Source organism: Caloenas nicobarica, chromosome 5 (assembly GCF_036013445.1).
Source record: "Caloenas nicobarica isolate bCalNic1 chromosome 5, bCalNic1.hap1, whole genome shotgun sequence".
Classification (NCBI taxonomy): domain Eukaryota; kingdom Metazoa; phylum Chordata; class Aves; order Columbiformes; family Columbidae; genus Caloenas; species Caloenas nicobarica.
Window position 1 is genome coordinate 26,450,906 of NC_088249.1, and position 18,400 is coordinate 26,469,305.

At 38.6% G+C, this 18,400-nt stretch overlaps 1 protein-coding gene across 2 annotated transcripts; it reads left to right on the forward strand.

Annotated features, from left to right (window-relative positions):
* The first annotated feature begins 1,642 nt into the window (after nucleotides 1-1,642).
* Nucleotides 1,643-17,529, forward strand: MBIP (MAP3K12 binding inhibitory protein 1). 2 transcript variants are annotated; one of them, XM_065636011.1, is made up of 9 exons: nucleotides 1,643-1,786; nucleotides 6,118-6,237; nucleotides 7,987-8,208; nucleotides 8,310-8,406; nucleotides 9,851-9,916; nucleotides 11,583-11,735; nucleotides 13,964-14,061; nucleotides 15,456-15,494; nucleotides 16,592-17,529. In XM_065636011.1, the coding sequence occupies exons 1-9, from the start codon at nucleotides 1,667-1,669 to the stop codon at nucleotides 16,700-16,702; spliced, it is 1,026 nt and encodes a 341-aa protein (XP_065492083.1). In that variant the 5' UTR covers nucleotides 1,643-1,666; the 3' UTR covers nucleotides 16,703-17,529. The 2 variants fall into 2 exon arrangements, with proteins under 2 accessions (XP_065492083.1, XP_065492084.1); XM_065636012.1 differs by having other exon boundaries at nucleotides 16,595-17,529.
* Nucleotides 17,530-18,400: the final 871 nt, after the last annotated feature.

The window sequence follows — 18,400 nt, forward strand, 5'->3', positions numbered from 1 at the left end:
CATTTGACAAAACCAGAATCTTTGCAGGAATTAAGTAAATTTCTCTACATTTCAGAGCTTCCAAATCAGGAACACATTCTGCAGTAAACATTTCTGAATCCAGTGAATGGTTTTCATCATCTGCATCCAGCCAAATGCCATCTAGCTCACCTTAGGTAAGATATTCTTGCAAAACACAGTTCTCTATGAAATTTATTTGTAACCATTAGCACCGAAGTGCTCTTTGAAACTAATTTTCCTCTCAAACTGAGCAGGACTTACTCTACTTCTCTTCTGAGCCTTCTCAAGTTTTAAGTTGGTTGCTGAATGGAGACACAGAATACTACGGCTTCAGTTTAGTGGGATTTATTTCCACTACATTAAGGTAAGTTTTATCTGGATACTTTAGAGAGGAATGCCTTTAAAGTACCCCCCCCCCCAATCCCCCCCCAATATCAGTCAAATAAATTAATCTGCCTTTCTAACAATTTTATTTAAGAATGCTTCAACATTTGTATATACAACACCACTCACCATTTTGCAATGGAATTAAAAATACTGGGGAGGGACCAGGAAGAGGTACGAAGGTTAAAGGATCAAAATTAGGGTGTGAAAGGAAACATCGGGTAGAAAATCTTTGTCAGCATTCATACTGTCCTAGGAAACAAATCAAGTAGGCTGTCTTAGAGGGAACACAGTCTTGCAAGCCCCATAATTAGAGTAGTCTAATAAACATGCTCCTTGCTGAAAAAACAACCTTGCTGTAACCAGAAGAGGCAAGGCGTTGAGGAGAAGCACATAGGAATGTAAAAATATGAAGGTATAATCAGAAAAGCACAGCTGAAACAAGCACAGTAGTGTGATATCTTTTAATAAATATGTGTTGTTGTTTCCTCCACGAACGAGCCCTCAGCGGAGGCAGTCCTATAGATACCTGCCATGTGTCCATGCTGACGGGTCCATGGAGGCTGCTGAAGGGCAAGGAGCCAGGAGGCAAAGAACAGGGTGAGGCAGTAAGTGACCTCGCAGGGCGAGGATGCTCCACAGGAGCTGCTGCAGTCCAGGGTTCAAAGCCTGGTGGGACCCAAGGTGCCAAAGCAGCACACAGCAGTGGGCCTACACCCCTGGACCAACGCACACTGCGACTGTGACCGCCGAGGTGGTGTTTTGCCTGATGGCTGCAATGGACCTGAGTTGAGAGAAGCTTCAGGGTCCCAAGAGAGGTCTGAGAAGGGAGCAAAAGCTAAGGCGCTTCCTCGGGCTTGGGACACGGGGCTCCTGGCCATGCTGGAGACACACGTACTGCGGGAGAGGGTCCTCTACACAGCACCACAGCGGGGAAACCCAGGGGCCGGGGCAGACGGGCAGAACCTGGCGGGGCCAGCCAGGCCTGAGGCTGCCTGCCCAGCCCGGGCCCCGAGCCGCCACTCCTGGGCGTGGGGGCAGGGCAGCCGTACTCAGCGGCCCAGGCGGGAGCCCCGCGGGCCCGGCCCGGACGTGTCACCCGGCACCCGCGGGCCGAGCCGCTCCCGCCGCGTAGCGCCGGCCTCGAGAGCACAGCTCGCGATTGGCTGTCGCGACTGTCCATCAGCCCTGGGGGCGGGGCCAGCGGCCACGGCCACCCGAGGGCTTCGTCATCGCGGAGCGACGGCGGGGATGCTGCTGCGGCCGCGGCTCGGCCGGTGTCATGGCGGCCGCGCCCAGCCCGCTGCAGCCCGGCGGCCACGCAGCGGACGTCGGCGCCGACCCTGCGGCCTCGGAGGTGGCGAGCAGCGCCCTGCGCTCCCTGGCCGGGCTGGCGGGGCAGGTGAGTGCGGGGCGGCCGGAGGAGGAGGCCTGGGCAGGGCTGGCCCGGGCGCCGCAGGCCGCGCAGGCCTCGCACCCGGCCCCCCTCGCCTTGGGGCCCGAGCAGGACGTGCTCCTGCTTCGCCCCGGCCTGCGGGGCCCTTCCGAGCTCCAGGGATAAAGTACGGCGCCGGAGAGAAAAGAAGCCTGCCACAAACAAGGGAGCGGCCTCGCTCTCGGAGGCTGTTCGGCCTGCCTGCCGGGGCTGCGGGTTGGCGGGGTCGGCGCGTCCCTCCGGGCGGGGGCAGGCCCCGGGGCGTGGGGAGGCCCCGCGGGCGTGTCCTGCTGCCGCTTCTCCTGGTCGTGCCTTGGTGACGGGACGTTTCACGTCACTTTGTAGTTTGACGGGCGATCTCTCCCATGAGAAACTGCAGTCTGTCTAATTACTGTATCATAGCAATACAATTCGGAATTGTAAAGCTACTAAAAGACTGTCGTACATTAAATCAAAATAAATGATCAGGAGCTTGAAGTTAGCCTTGCCTTAGTAACAGCATACTGTGAAACACAAAATGCATCTCTATGGGTCATACTTTTTAAAGTAGCTTTACTCTGTGGTACTTTAGTTGAAACACCTACTTTAGTTTAGTAATGGCTGTGAATTATTTAATTGATGTTACGGTAGTGGTGGGAGGCCCTTATAAGGAGAAGGTTTCAGTAATAATTATTACCATAAATCATTTACAGATTGATTCCTTTTTCACTGTGGAAATACACATGTCGTTTTGTGAAGGCAGTAGAAATACAGTCTTGATTCTGAAATGACCTGTTTGAAGGTTTGGGGCCAGGTGATGAGCGATGTCTGTGGGAAATGATATAACTTACTATATGTTTGTGTTACAAAAATACTCAGAAATGTACTCTGATACAGAGGCAGTTAAGTAGTACTTGCTGACTGATGTGAAACTATTTTTTAGACCATTTCACCTCTCATCTGAATAGAATTGTGTATTATATTTGCATCTCATCTCAAAGTCTGCTAGTAATTGTTTCCATTTTCAAACAAAAGTCGTCCAAAATTAAGGGCCTGAAAATTCAGGTGCTGACTAGTAAGAGTCTCAGTTTTCCGATTTCTAAAGTGATCAAGACTTATAAAGTGATCACTACCCTAGCTTTTGAACAGGAGTGCAGTGCTAAACATCTTGGTGGTCATACATCTCTGATTCATAGGATTACGAAGACAGGAAAACTGTGTATGTATTGAGGATGAAATATGCCATAACTCTTCCTGGTGAAAATTCTAAGTGTAATCAATAAAGAACTAGTGACTGTAATTTTATCCAGGTGTGATACTGTTGTTCTTACAAAGTTAACATGAGTGAAAAGTTGAACTCTTGTATTTATGAAAAACACAAAGAATAAAGCAAAACTTTCCTAAGCTCTTTACTAGACTACTCATCACAAGTTTAATTGTTTTCAAAACTACATTAAACACTGTAGTTTCTTATTGTTCTCTAAAGTTTGCTCTATGTCTATTATGTCACTGGCAGGAGCTTAGTGACTTTAACAATATTTGGGTGTGCACAGACAATTACAATAGACTGGTTAAGAGTTGCTACATCCCTTCCATAGAGTTACAGTAGTTATGGTGCAGAGTAAAATGTCTTCATTGGCATTTGGAGTGTATTCTTCCCATGAAAACAAAGCCATTTTACTGCGTATTGAACTATAAGTATGGGTCTGGTTGCTCCATCTTAGCTGAGAAGGCCGTTTTAATTGCTCAGTCATTATTGTTTCCAGTTGTTGATTTACACTCGTGTTTGCAAGCACTTGAGTTCTGGTAGATTTAAGTGGGTTGCTTTACCAGCTTACTGACTAGCAATCCATCTTGCGTTCTTGACTGAAACTACTGATTCCCCATTTCCCTTTATAGAGGTGAGTGAACATGTGCCAGATAGTTACCTGTCACTGTTTGATCTGCCATAGTAGATTAGGTTGGATTTATGCTGGCATGTTGGACTGTAAACAGGAATATTTCTGGCACAGGATTTTTTTTACTGGAGCAGTTACAGCACAGTGACTAGGAGGACATCTGGGGAGAACAACTCTTAAAACCCATATGACTGTTGGTGCAAAGTTCTTTAAACTCCAAGTGACAGTCAGTGTCTTTCATAAAACAATTTCAAAGGGCTGAAATGACTTATGATTCTATAAATTGCTACAGATTAGGCTGTGGCCTTGCAAATATACAAAGGCTTTGAAGTTACCCAGTCACAGAATTTGTAAACATGATTGTCACAGTTCTTATAGGCAGAAAGATGCAAAATACTGAGAAAACTAATTCTATTTTACTAGAAACGTGTTTCGATGCAGGAGGGGGTTTATTCTTTACTTAGATTTAAAAAGAGTGTCTATGAGTTTAAAATATCACTGGCCTCTAAATTAGTTCTAAGTCATAAGCTTTACTTTTTTTTTTTTTTTTTCACATTGAATCACCTGGAGAGGAGTCATACACTATGATGTGAAGACACACATCAGCTGCTTCTTTTTGAAAAAGGAGGCTTATTAGGAAATTGCAGCAGGACTCGTATTTTGTTTCATTATGATGACTTACATCTACGCCTTTTTTACCCTGTCAGTGGACTGTAACGTAGCATATAGTAGATGTTAATCTAGAAACTTTGGGAAGAAATACGTGCTTCATATGATCACATGTGCACAGTGGCTTAGTTCTGAAAGTTTTATTCTTACTAAATTCTGAATACATTCTTGATTTTGTAAGGTGTTCAAAACTAGTATTTCCTAAAACGTTATTTTCCCTACATCCTATGGAATTTAAGTACTAAATAGGAATAACCGTTTGTGTGCAAATTATCTAAAATACATTATATATTTAGTCAGACCATCTCCTTTGCTATGTAATTTGGAATCTAACACTGTATTTAACAAGGCTGTTCTTTGACCAAAGAAGAAAGGCTCAGGCTTACAGTTCTTTAAATAAAAAATTGTGATAATGCTGGGGTTTAAAACTAATGTAGAACAACTTAGTATCCAGTATTTTGTCTTCAGAGTGATGGAGGCATTCTTGTGTTTAATTCTCATTGTTTCCTTATACACTGTGTCATGGATTCAGGAAACAAGCACGTGGCCATTCTGTGTTCTTGTCCATATTTGATGCCATTAGAACTTAGATATCTTTAGACTGTATGTTAAAGGTCACTTTTGTCATCTGCTTGAGGTCTCTTTTTCTTTTTTTCTCTTAAAAAAAAAAAAAGGAAGGAGTGAGATATAGACCTACAAATATGCATACGACTTGGGAATTCTGTGTCTCAAACAGAGTACCTGTAGGTCCTCTTAATTTTAAACAAGGGTTTTATCTGTATTTAGAACTTGAGGGGGTCACTTATGGGTCGTTTGATTGGAGAACAACCTGCTTGGCTTTGGAAATGAAAGTGCTTGTTACTTCAAGATCTCGAGAAGACCTTTAGTGTAACAAAAAAAGGTGGTGTGAAAGTGTATATTTCATTAGTGATTATTAATGATCAGCTTTGTATTAGAAAGTGAAAGTTTTGGTTTTATCTTATAGAATACACATAGTTCCTTTAGTTAAAACTTCAGATTCACTATGTGTGTTTCTCTTTATTGCCTTGGGAGTTAAATGTGTTCATTCCTTGGCAAACAGAATAGACTATGGCAATTGATCTTTTTATGTGAATGCATATAAAGGGAAATAGTGTAATTTGGAAATGGGTTTAGTAGTGGTGCTGCGTAGTCTAGAGTTTGTTTAACCTCAAGTTTTTTTCAATATTTATTTTTTGAAACACTTATTTTTTTTTTAATATAAGGTCTCCTTTGGATTAGTGGCAAGTAAAAATTTCAAGAATGTGGTATGGTGCAGTATCAAGACCTTGGTCATACAGACATAGATAGATTTGCAAATCTCGGCATAAAATGCATGAACTAACAAGAGACTGCAATCCTGGGTACATGTTTCATACTACTGATGGTTCTGTTAACTGTTAAAAGAAAATATTCAATGTGAGTGGTATATTTTCATACGATAGTTTATTGAATTGAGAATTGACTAAAGTTAAAGATCAGATTAATACAATGAAAGTGTGGTGTAGTAGTAAGGAATTTTTAATTTTTGAATATACAAATACTAGCTTACTTTGAAAATGACAGCTGCTTGAACTGTAATTAATGTCAAACCTCTCCAATGTCCTCATATAAAAATGAGGTCTGCATGTGATTGAGCATAGTTGTTGGCCTGTAGAAGTCTTGTGTACTTTTGTGATGTTAATGCAACATAACAACATAATATTTTGTTGTGTTTGTTTTGGCCTCTTGAAGTTTAACCTTGGAGATGATATCGTGAAAGTTGTAATCGATTGGAGCAAGCTTCAAAGCACATCAGCGCTTCAGCCAACGTTGCTCCTTAGTGCACTTCAGCAGCATATTCTATGTTTGCAGGTAAATATTTAATTGGACACATTCGACTTGACAAAAGTAATCAACAACCAAATGTAGTTATATTATCTAAACTGTAAAATTTTAGTCATTTCAATCTTATGTTACTATGTCCAACAAAAACAATGCAAAGGTATTATATGCTTGGGATGCCGCTGTGCTTCATAGATACCCACGCTTATGGATTTTTCAGATTAGTGGTGGGAATAGCTGCTGTAGACAAGCAGGCTGAATAAATGCAGCCTCATTGATTTCTAGACTCGCATTGTAAATGTGATACATTTCCATCTATGGTGGGTTATAATTAAGCAATAAGACACGGCAGGTGTGTGTCATGCTATGATAATGATTCCATGCGTTGGGTGAGTTTGGAGGCTCATGGAGTGCTTTCAGTGGTTCAAGAAGTGGCATTATCCCAGCATGACACATCCTGGAGTGTCTTACTGCAATTAAATATATTTTCAGCGTAGGTTTTGGGTTTTTTTGGTTTTTTGTTTTTTGGTTTTTTTTAAAGAGTAATTTCTTTGACATTAATGTCTCATCTTGCCAAGTAGCCAGTCACCATTACTGTCATTTCTTTTAACTATTTGAAACTTTCCAACCCTGCCAGAAGTACATGTAATTTAGTTGCATGTCAGGGAGGGTGAGTACTTTGTCAGCTGGTAACTGAACAGTGTTTTGACCTTGGTAGTTCGTCTGTAGAAGGTGGCGATTTGAATGCCAGTTTTTTGCTTCAGCTAGTCAATGAATTATTTCAAGTGTTTAGTACTGAGAGGGTGAAAAAGGAAGTTCCTGTATTTGCTTGTCTGTAGGTAAAAGAAAGACCCTTTATGTTTTCCAGACATCCACCAAATCTTTGGTGTGATAAACAAAAAGAGAAAATATGCAAGATGAAAGCTAGTTAAAATTACATCCAACTGTAAGAACACTGCAAATAGGAATTTGATTCCATTTCAGAAAGTGTGGCTGGTTAAAATCATATTGTCTGTAAAAGAAACAAAAACTCCTAGAGGAAGAAAAAGCAGTGAAATTCAGACTAGATGAAACTGGTAAAAATAAAAAAGGTAGTGTGACATATATATATGTATTAAGGTTTTGTTATTCCATCTTGTGTAAGAGTTATTGCAGTAGAATAATGAGCATTTATTTTTGCTGCTACAAATGTTAGTGCATTCTCATTTAATTTCATGACCTAAGTAGATAATCAACCATGTCAAGAAAAGCATGTGTTCAGCATAACCCTATATATTTCATGTCTGTGTTCTCTGATTCACTAGGGTAACTGCAGTTTCAAGTGGAGAATGCAGTGCTGTGGCGATAAAGTAAAGGCTTTACAGTGTGAAAGCATTGGCTTTCATGTTAAGGAGGAAAAATACTAAGCCTTACTGTTCTGATTAGGCATTTGAATGACATGTTAATTAAGTGGCATTGATGCCAACGATTGAAGCTTTGGTTTAGCTAGTAACAGATGAGTAGCAGGCAGATTTTCACTGAAATTTGAAAGTTTTCCTATACAAACCTCTAAAAGGCACAGGTCAAAAAGGCCAGAATCATGGTGTGCACAGTATTTGGAATGATGGTTTGTTCGTTTAATTTTATTGCTGCGTTGCATCAGAGGCAGATGTTGTAATTCCTAAAATTATTTCAGTTGATCTGTGTTAGAAAATGCAATAGTACTTGTTTTTTTGCTTTTTATTTTGGGGATTTAAAAAAAAATTTTTTAAAATCTAACATACTGCTTTCTTTATTCAGCCTCTTTTAGAAAGACTCCAGTCATTGATTAAAGTGGAAAATATAGGCCATGTTGAACCTGCAGGTAAAACAGAAGGACAAACTTGTGAAACAAGTTTGGATGTTTATGATGGTAACTGTCAGACTGAAGAAAAGTATGCAAGTTATGACTCGGGAGATCTGAAGGATGCTCATGTTAATTTTGATCCAGAGGTGGTCCAAATAAAAGCTGGAAAAGCAGAAGTAAGTGATTTACTTTAATTTTAAAAAAATTAAAAATACCTTTCTAAATTTTAAATTTAAAGAATTAAATAGATATATGCCATCATGTTTATTACCTGCAGATTGACAGGCGGATATCAGCCTTCATCGAGAGGAAACAAGCTGAGATCAATGAAAATAATGTCAGGGAATTTTGCAATGTTATTGATTGTAATCAAGGTAACTGGCTAGCCAGACTTTAATCTTCATAGCAATTTAAGGTTTTTTATTTTATTATTTTATTTTTCAAAAGCACTTTTCTGTATTTAAACCAGAACTTTATTTTACAGTAACTTTGTTTTTGTTAGGAACTTGCATGTGCACTGCAGATGTTGTCAGACAAAAAAAGAAAGTAGTCACTGGATGACAATGTTTAATGCATCCCATACAGAAAGATTATAGCTATTACTGTGTTCATTTTAAGAACTGTGATCTTAAATCATGTATTTTTGTAGCTATTGTTCTCAATGTATTAGCTAGATGTTCCTTCCAAAGTCAACAGAATTGCAATTCAGAAATGTCTTGTGAATTGCATATTCAAATTGAAGTTAATTTAATGCTAGTTAAATTCAAAATGAGTATTTGAATTATCAGCTACTTAGAATAACTTTTTCCTTTTAACATTACTTGTGCTATTGATGTTTTTAATACACCCAACTGGCACAATTGGCTGTATCTATAACCAGTCAATCTTAAATCCATCTGATAGGCTGGATCCCATTAACACAGTCAGTAACTGTGTAACCAAATGTGTCTTAAAAGTGAAGACACTTTTATATGCCAAAGTAGTACAGAGACATTTTCTAAGTACCTGTGAACCCAGATGTGGATTGTCTCTGTGGTGTACATATGCTTTTAGAGATCAAAGCTATTGTTCCGAAAGCTTTAAAGGGAGTTTAACTCCTTGAATATTAGTTGGAATGAAAATATCTGAAGTCTAGTAGAATATGCTACATAGTAAAATATTGATTCATAAAGTTTTTAATTATGTACAGAAGAAATTATGATAAGACCTTCCTTTGTATGTTCGGGTGTAATAAAATACATGTAAAGATTTGGTGTATATGAACAGAGATTAAAATATAAACATTAGAATAAACTAAGATGGTCTGTACTATAGGTTTTTATGGTTAACCTAGTTAAAGAACTCACAGGCATCAGAATAAATGCAGGAAGTTGAGGAAAGAATGCTGATGAGTAAACTAGACCAGTCTAAAAATAGGAGAACGATTTCAAAAAAGGACATAAAACCAGAGTAACAGTGATAAGCAGGGAAAAGACTTCTGTAAAAGAAGAAAGAAATAAGTTACAGAGAAACACAGTGAAAAGTAAGAACCAAATAAAATGTGAATTGGAAGAAATTTGGTCCTGATTCAATAAACTTTTATGTACATGTGTGCATACATTTATATAAGTGTATATATCCAATTAAAACCAGTAGGTCCATGCAAGTGTGTGGAACTATTTATGACCAAGTGTTTATAGAATGAAATATTTTTAATGTTTTTATTGTATGAAAAATTAAATTAGATTTGTTAAAAGTCTCAAAGCTGATGATGGTTAGAATATTTTGAATTATAAATACATAATTAGGACCTCACTTTTTATATTATTATTTATTTAGAAAACAGCTGTGCCAGAACAGATGCAATTTTCACACCCTATCCTGGATTTAAAAGCCATATAAAGGGTAAGCAACTATTTTAATTATTAAGAGTGTCTAGATAGAACAGCACTGATGAATTTTTGACTTAAAAACTTTTTATAGAATACTCAAAAATGCGAACTTAACACATTGGGTTTTGACTTCAGTGAATATTTTTACATCTTTGCTTACTTCCTCAAGGTTTTCAATCCCATAACTGCTTCATTAAGCTGATGGTTATGCACTAAAGACCAAACCAAAGTAGCCTATTTTCGTTGTCTGAAAGGAAAGATGCAAAAGATAAAGCAGAGCAGAGAAGCTGAACAATTCTTAGCTTTTCTTCTAAGGTGAAGCCAGCTGTCCAGTTCAGGAATTGAAATGAAATAAAATTAGGTTTTTTCTTTAGTTGGTGTAGGTGTATTGAATTAGAAAATAGTTTTGGAACATGGTGGAAGTTCTGAAACGTAGATTTATGGGAAGTGACAAGCTGGGGAAAAACCTTACCACTGCACTAGCTTTTGGAGAGGAGTAAATAGTGTAGAAATGATTACCCATCAGAAGTTATGTATAAAAGATTGATTGTTCATCTACTGCTCTCTAGGTGTGCACAAGTCACTCTGTGTTTAAAAACAAACAAACAAAATCTCCACAATGAGAATGAAAGTAACTCTTCCATTTTTGAGAATGTTTGTATTCAGTTATCCATTTGATACTGGTTCTAGAAACCAATTCATTATTCTGAATTTTAGAATTCAGAATAATACTGCTAAGGATGATTATAAACATTAAAACGTCTGGTGAGCTAAGAGGGAGATAGGGAAGTGAGTTTGAGTTTAGAATCTTTCACTAAGAACCCCTTTCAGTAGTCCCTTTTATAAACTGAGTGCTAGTTTGTAACTTGGATGGTAGCATATTACAGCAAAAAAGAAAAGTCTGTATTTCAAGTAACTAAAACCCTAACAGTACATAACTGAAACATGAATAACACTTAGGAATTGGAAGTAAGACTACCATAAACTGAATCAAGAATGTAACACGCGGCCTTCATGAAGTAAGAAGGTGTGTGCATCAGTGTCTGGAGTTGCCAACATAGTCTGTAAGTCTGCAGCATGCTGCAGCAGTCTTGTCAGGAAGGACATGAGAAATGACCGTGGTTTGAAGAGGAGTGACCAAAATCCTCTCATGAAGACATGGTTCAGCAGGGGGAAAAGATAGACCCAGAAGCAGCCGAAGAGTCATTAAAGCTGTTACCCAAACAACAAAAATTAGAAGAGAACGTTCTTGCTGAGATTTGTAGTGTTCTTCTAGTTGTTGATCTCCCTTCATCTTCATGTATTTATAATGCTTCCTGTAATGTTAGGTCTGGCCTCTTCTTTACATTCACAACAGCTCACATGCAACTGCTGACACAGCTACTGGGTTTTCTGTTATATATCAGCAGCTGATGACAAATTCTTGATACTGTCATTCTACATGAATGTATGAGTAGTTCTTTTACTTTGCATATGTGAAGTCCTAGGTTTTTGTTTACTTTAGGAAAATTCTTTTACTTGAAACTTTGATTTTCATGTGTGTGGGGTCCTTCACATGAGAGACTGGTGTGAAATTTATTTAATACAAGTTTTCATATTTTAATATTTTGATGGTTTTAGGTAGATGTACTTTTGTGTTTCTTGTGCCTACATGTTAAATTTGTATTCTCTGTACCTAGTTTCTAGGGTAGTAAATACATATGGTCCTCAAACTAGATCTGAAGGAGCACATGGGTCCAGTCACAAAGCCAATGTACCCATTCATGACTGTGGAAATCAAGCTGTTGAGGAGAGATTGCAAAACATTGAAGCACACTTACGGTTACAAACAGGTTTGTATCATGCTTTAGTTTTCACATCGGTGTGCTACTTTGTACTACAGTTATCATTGCTTTAGTAAAACTGGGCAAGTCTTTAAAAGCTGTGACTGTAAAGCAGATTCACTGAAGGGTTTAGTCACCCCAGGTACTACAATCTAATGTTTAGGTTCTAATGCCAGCATAGAATCCAGATTTATGCCCAAATTAGGGTGTTGAGTTAGTAAATCTACACTTGATGTGGTAGCAAATGAGAGAGAGGCACTTCAGAATGGGATTTAAAACAATCTGGAATATTTGGAGGTAGTGGTTTTCTGTAGCAGTGGAGTCCTTCTACCTTGACCCACTGAACAGGAAAAGCCGAGGTTAGGATTCAGTCCTGCTTCATGGACACCTTGTGGGCAGGGGATAGGATGAACCCAAAAGACAACCTGAAACCCTTTCCTAAAAGTGGATGATTCTTGAAATACAGTTAGGTAAGAAGCTTATTTCCCAGCATGTGGGAAGGTTGTTGTCAATACTTGCCTTTAGCCATGCAAACATGAGTTCACACATTTGACTAAAATAAATGCCACAGCCACCAGGCTACTGACTTCTTAAAAAGTCATTGTTTTCCTCACCCCAGCCCCAGTTTTCTAGAATATAAATCAATGAGGCATTTGTCAAGGAGAGATCTCTGTTTTCCCTGAAAAATGTTTTCAGAACAGAAGCCCAGATCTTCACCTAATAAAGTGAACGTTCTACACGTCACACTGCAGACACACACTGATATTTTTTGTCTTCTGAATACTGAACAGATGCTAATCCATTCTCTAAGAATATGGTGCAAGTGTTATGACCAAGTGTTTATAGAATGAAATATTTTTAATGTTTTTATTGTATGAAAAATTAAATTAGATTTGTTAAAAGTCTCAAAGCTGGTGATGGTTAGAATACACTAGGTTACCAGATTCCTGTGAATGCATACTGGATTGAAATCCTCTGACAGCAAGGAGAGTAGAATACTCCTAGATACTGTGAAGGCAGCAGTCAGGGCTTGACAGCTGTGTAGCTTTCTCAAAAATAAGTCGTTTGTTTTGCATGGAAATAGAATTTGCAAGTGACTGGCCAGCATTAAGGTTACAACGTAGTAACTTTGGAGTTTATGTGTGTGGGGGGTAGCTAAGGAGGGGCCCTTGCTTCCAGGTTGTGCCTATAATAGGTGGCATAATTTTGTTGGAAGGTCAGCTAAACTACAGCGTGGGGGAAGAGGATGAAAGTGTGCAATTCCAGATCAACTCCTGTCCAAGTCAGCATTCCTGAGGAAGGGCTCGAGATCATTTGTTGCTTACCCCAGCAGCTGTGCAAAAGATTTTCCTCTGAGTAGGTAACCAGCCTCAGCTACCTGCTCACCAGTTTTTATTTATGATGACTGAGAGAGTTGTTCTTGACTCACCTGCTGTTTTTCAGAACAGCTTCTTCTGGTGCTAGTACAGCTCTTTTCCCTTTACATTAGGAAACAGCAATATGAAGAGTGAGAGGTTAGCCAATTTAATTAGTACCTGCTGAGTGACGAGTAGAGAGCAGAACTGAGGGAGGGAAGCTACCTGCAAAATTGTCTATCTGAAGTCAGGAAATAGATGAATGGCAAAAAAGCTGTTAGTGCTTATTTCAGTAGTTTGTGGAATAGAGTTGTCTTACGTAACTGACCTAGAAATAAATGGAAATGGCTGGCAAGAGAAGAAGTAAAAGTTTGCTAAGGCCTTGGTTGACACTACCTTTCAGAACCAAACTATCATTTTAAATGGGATAGTCAGTAGTTAGTTGTAATATACAGTGATTTCTGTTTATAGAATACTATGTAGCATAAATCAGGTGCTCTCTAAGGCTGGTCTTTTGATCAGTTCTGATCTTACACGGGGAAACAAGTCCCAGCTGCTGTATTATAGCTGCAAATGGCAAATGGTGTGTGACCAAGGTATTGTAAGAGTGATCATTAGTTGTTCCAGGGACCTTGTCAGACATATTTCAACCACCTGCAGAAAGTTGTCTATTGCCTTCACTGATGACACTGGCTTATCAATCAGATTTTACCCTGAATCATATTAATTACCCTTCCTTTTTTATTATCACGTCCACTAATTTTGTTTCAGCTTCTGGTTAATTGCTGGACTTAAAGAATTCATCTATAAATCTAACAATCTTGAGTATAAAAAGTTATTCAAGCACTTTTTCTGATTTCTTATTTGTACTGGTGTATTTAGGTGGTCCTGTACCAAGAGACATTTATCAGAGAATTAAGAAGCTCGAAGATAAAATCCTTGAGCTGGAAGGATTGTCTCCTGAATATTTTCAATCTGTAGTAAGAAATTCTCTCAACTTCTTTTAGCATACCTAAATGCATTGGGGACTTTCATGCTTAAATCTTTGATGTAGAGGCAAAAACCTAAGGACTTAGATGACAGCCACTTTTGGTAGATGACTCTGGCTTGGTGTAATGGTTACATTTAATGTGGACCATCTGTATACAGGGTGTTTTAAAAAGAAAAGAAATCACTACTGCTTTGAAATTGGGTCCATCTTTTTGAAACACTCCGTAAGTTCATATTTTCTACCTAGTTTCTCTTTTGAAAAAAAGTAGTGTTTGTTGTGGGGGAGGGGGAATTTCAGGCACCCAAGCTTAATTAATTTGTAAGAAATGTACTATAGAGGTTGGATTTCTCCCCCCTCGACCTTGCCTTAAAATCTGAAGTGTTTCTAAAGACAAGAAGATTGACTAAAGTTTTTATCTCGATACAAATCATTAATGGCTTAAATCAGCTGAAATCCTTTTGGCTTCTGTACACGATCTGATTACTAAAGATCAGTTATGTAAAATAACTGTTCCTTTAAAAATTGTTTAATGTGATTCTGTGACTTAGATTTATTTGTTGCTAATTTTCGGACAGAGTTCTGTCTCTTTCTGAGTAGTAAACCTAATCCTTCATTCACCAAAGATTAGGACAAAGAGAACATTAGTTGGTACTACGTCAGGCTCTGTTTAGCTATAGAAACTTCTTGTCTGTTGTCTTGCTCTTCCTTCTTTCGCCACATAATGGTAAGAATGCCTCTTTTACTGTTGATCATGTTTTAATTTGTATCTTCTCCCTTGAGACCAGCCAAAGAAGGGTCAGCATTTAAAAATCTATAGTGGTATTATACATTTTTATTTTAATTTTTTTGTTTGTGTAGGAGACCAATGGAGCCCTTTATTTGTGAGGCTATTTCTTCAAATTGTTGGAAAGTAGAAGTTAAAACATATACTTTCATAAGCTGAAATTTCCACGGAAAGTGCTTTAGGATCTCATCTACAATGGGGATTTGGGAAAAAACTTGTTATGGTGGCTATAGTAGTATTGTGCAGCTATTAGCAATTTTTTGCTCAAAGTTTTGCATAAATGTTGGTGTGGATATGGGAAGATTTTAGCGAGAAAAATATTGACAGTTTCAAATGCTGGATGTTGATCTTGATTGTGCCCAAAGGAAGCTTCGGTTAAGTTGACAGTTGTTTGCTGCCAAATGTGGAGAAGCTTCAACAGCTTCTAACTGCTCTCCAATAGTATTTCTTGTGATCCAAAGTACACTTAGATTTTGTTAGTCTATGGAATGGCAGTCACTGTTCTTTCCCTCTGTTAAAGACTTGTCTATGTTACAGAGTTACTTGTGGTCCTCTGTCCATGCAACATTTAATCTGTTTTGGTTATGTCTTTTCTTTAGAGCTGTTCTGGCAAGAGGAGAAAAGTTCAACCTCCCCATGTAAGTGCTGTTAACTTTTGCTTACCTTAAGTTTGGGATGTTTTGAGTGAAAAGTATTCAGAAGTTCTACAAAGCAAATATGTAACTTCTCAGAAATAGCTGTATAGCTTGCTGGTGACGAAAGGGTGGGAAAGACAAAAAAGTTAATGGATGTTGCAATGAAATGAGTCTTCTAAGAGTCTGTAAATAAAATAAAGCTGTAATGATGTTAATCAAGCTGGGGGTAACAAGCAATTTGTGAATTCTGATCAGCCTCCTAGTAATGACTTCTCATTTTCTTTTGTGGTTTGGTGTGGTTTTTGTTGTAGTTGTTTTTTTGTTTGCTTAATCAGTTTATGAAGAGACAATAAAAGTAGAAATGGGTGGCTTGGCAAAAGCGTTGCATAAAGGCCTGACAATATAGCACATATTAACTAAAGTCAGTAAGACTCACTGTTTTCACACTGCCGTCACCTAAGGGAATGCATTAACAGTGTACCTTAGACTCTCATCAGTGCAAGTGAGACTGTGGCTGAAACACTGTCTGCTACCAGCTGTCACACTGGGAGATGCATGGACTGGGGAGAATGCTGAGAATGGGATGTGGGCCATCTGAGACTCGAGGAAGTAGGCTTGTTTACATCAGAAAAAAAATCCTTCATAGGGTGAAATATTTTTTATAAAAAGGATGATGACCAGTTCTTTGTGTAACAAGTGATCACAAAAATTGTCAGGTTAAGTGGGCACAGAGGAGATTGATGTTGGGTAACAAGGAAAAAACCCTTCAGTTGTAAAGCTGGGTTATACGAGATCTAGATAGACTCATCCAGTGTTTTAACATTGAAGGATTTTTATTATTTTTTTTTACGAACAGGTTAAACAAGCATCTAATGGAAATAGTATGGATATATTCATCCATGATTAGGACTGTCAGTTTCCTTTAAGTTTACATTCTTTTTCTTTCAAGTTTAAATAGGCATAGACTAGATTCAGACAATTCTGCAAAAGTATTTCTGTCATTTAGTGCAATATACAGTGACCTCAAGTATCAAGTGCTAGGCCACTTCTATGGCAATTACAAGATGTAAATGACTGCGGTTTTTATTTTGTTCTTTTAGCAGAACTATTCATTGGCTGAACTTGATGAAAAGATCAATGCTATAAAACAGGCATTACTGAGGAAAACAAAAGAAAGCAAGTCCAAGGAGGCCGAGCGACTTCTTCGATAAAAAAAGGCTCTTCAGATCCTCATCACGCTTTACACATACCTAAACCATCGGCCTGAGTAGTGTTTGTCAGGGATGACTTTAGCAATGGAAACAAAGCATGAATATAAGCTCCTTTTGGATGATCTTGGAAGCTTGCTTTCAGAAGAACTCGTTTAGAAACAGTCTTATTAATGAAATAGTTACTTTAAAATGAAGAATGTTTTAGGAATAGCATTCTAATAATCCATTCCCTTCTGTTGTAAAGGAGGATTGCAGCATTGTTTGTATGTGGGAAGTCTTAACCTGCATACAAAAGCTACATTTCACATGTAATTCTTGATGACTGAGTATTCAAAAGGGTCATCTTTTGAATACTTTTTGTGTAAGTAGTTTGCATAGACTTGTGAAACAAATTTAATTACTTCCTCATAAAGAAATTTTCTTTGGAAAAAAAAATTACAAAAGATCTTGCAGTATGCGTGTTTACCTGCATTTTTTCTGTATTTGTCACTGTTTTCACAGCTGTTAGAAATGCAGCAAATTGCATTTCTGTTTGAACGGTGGTTATAGAACTCCTGTATGTGTAGAGAGACCTGTTCTTTGCTTCCTCGGTGTCCTGTAGGAATTCAAACTTCATACCCTTCTAACAAAACTTAATATATTCTAAGGATCACTCTGGGGGTGGTTTTGAGGAACATGCCAGCAGGCATCTGCTTCTCTTCCTTCCATATGCATGCTTACATGACTTCTGAAGCATGGATGCTGGGTACGTAGTTCAAATTAAAGTCAGACCTTTAGCCACATACTGGTGTGATTTTTTTTTTTTTTTTTTAATAAAACATTTTCTATTTATATCAGTTCTTTATTTGCTGTCTCTGTCTTTATTCCAGTTTAGAAGAAAAGCAGCCGTTACAGAGGGAGTCTTTTATGTTAACTGCTCTGCTTAGAGCAGTCGTACTATCGATGTCCCTGTATGAGTCCCTGTGACAGGCATTATGAACAGTGCTGACTGGACACAGCCTTGCACTATGAAGAATGTGAGGAGTTTTCTGTAATTCCATGTTCTTACCTAGACTAACATTTGTTGTAGCAGCTGTACCTGATGCTTCTCTAAAGGTAAACCAGTGGAAGTGGGAGACAAAGCTGTTTGAGCTCTGGTCCTAGCTCCAAGAAAGAAGACAGTGTGATACTTTTTCAGATGCTTAGTGTCCACCCAGGAGGATATTAACCCAAGCAGTCATGAGTACCTCAAATACAATATCGCATACAAAGAGGTACTTTTGGAGTTGAAGACCATGAGCTGCCTGTGTGCAGGACACTTACTTGGATTGTATGCTACAAATCAGTATAGTGTCATACACAGACCGCTTTTGCTATGTGATGTCATTGCTGAAAATCCTAACAGCTCATATTGTGAGAGGTATTTTGGTGAAGCAGCACAGTGAGCTGCAACTTTTACCTCCAGTAGATAAGCTTTACTTGCTGTCTACAAAACTTCTTTTTTTACTGTATCCCAAGAGTCCTAGTTCAAAAGAGTGCAGTGCGGATATAACTGGGCCCAGCACCACGCGCTTCACACATTAGTACTTGGAAGAGTGGTGGGAGGTGGCTGTTACGACTGGGAACAGAAAGGAACATGACCATGGGGATTTAGGTTTTATAAAGCAGCAGCCTCTACTCATGTGCATTGTAATTCAACTACTGGTGGGACATGCTGGT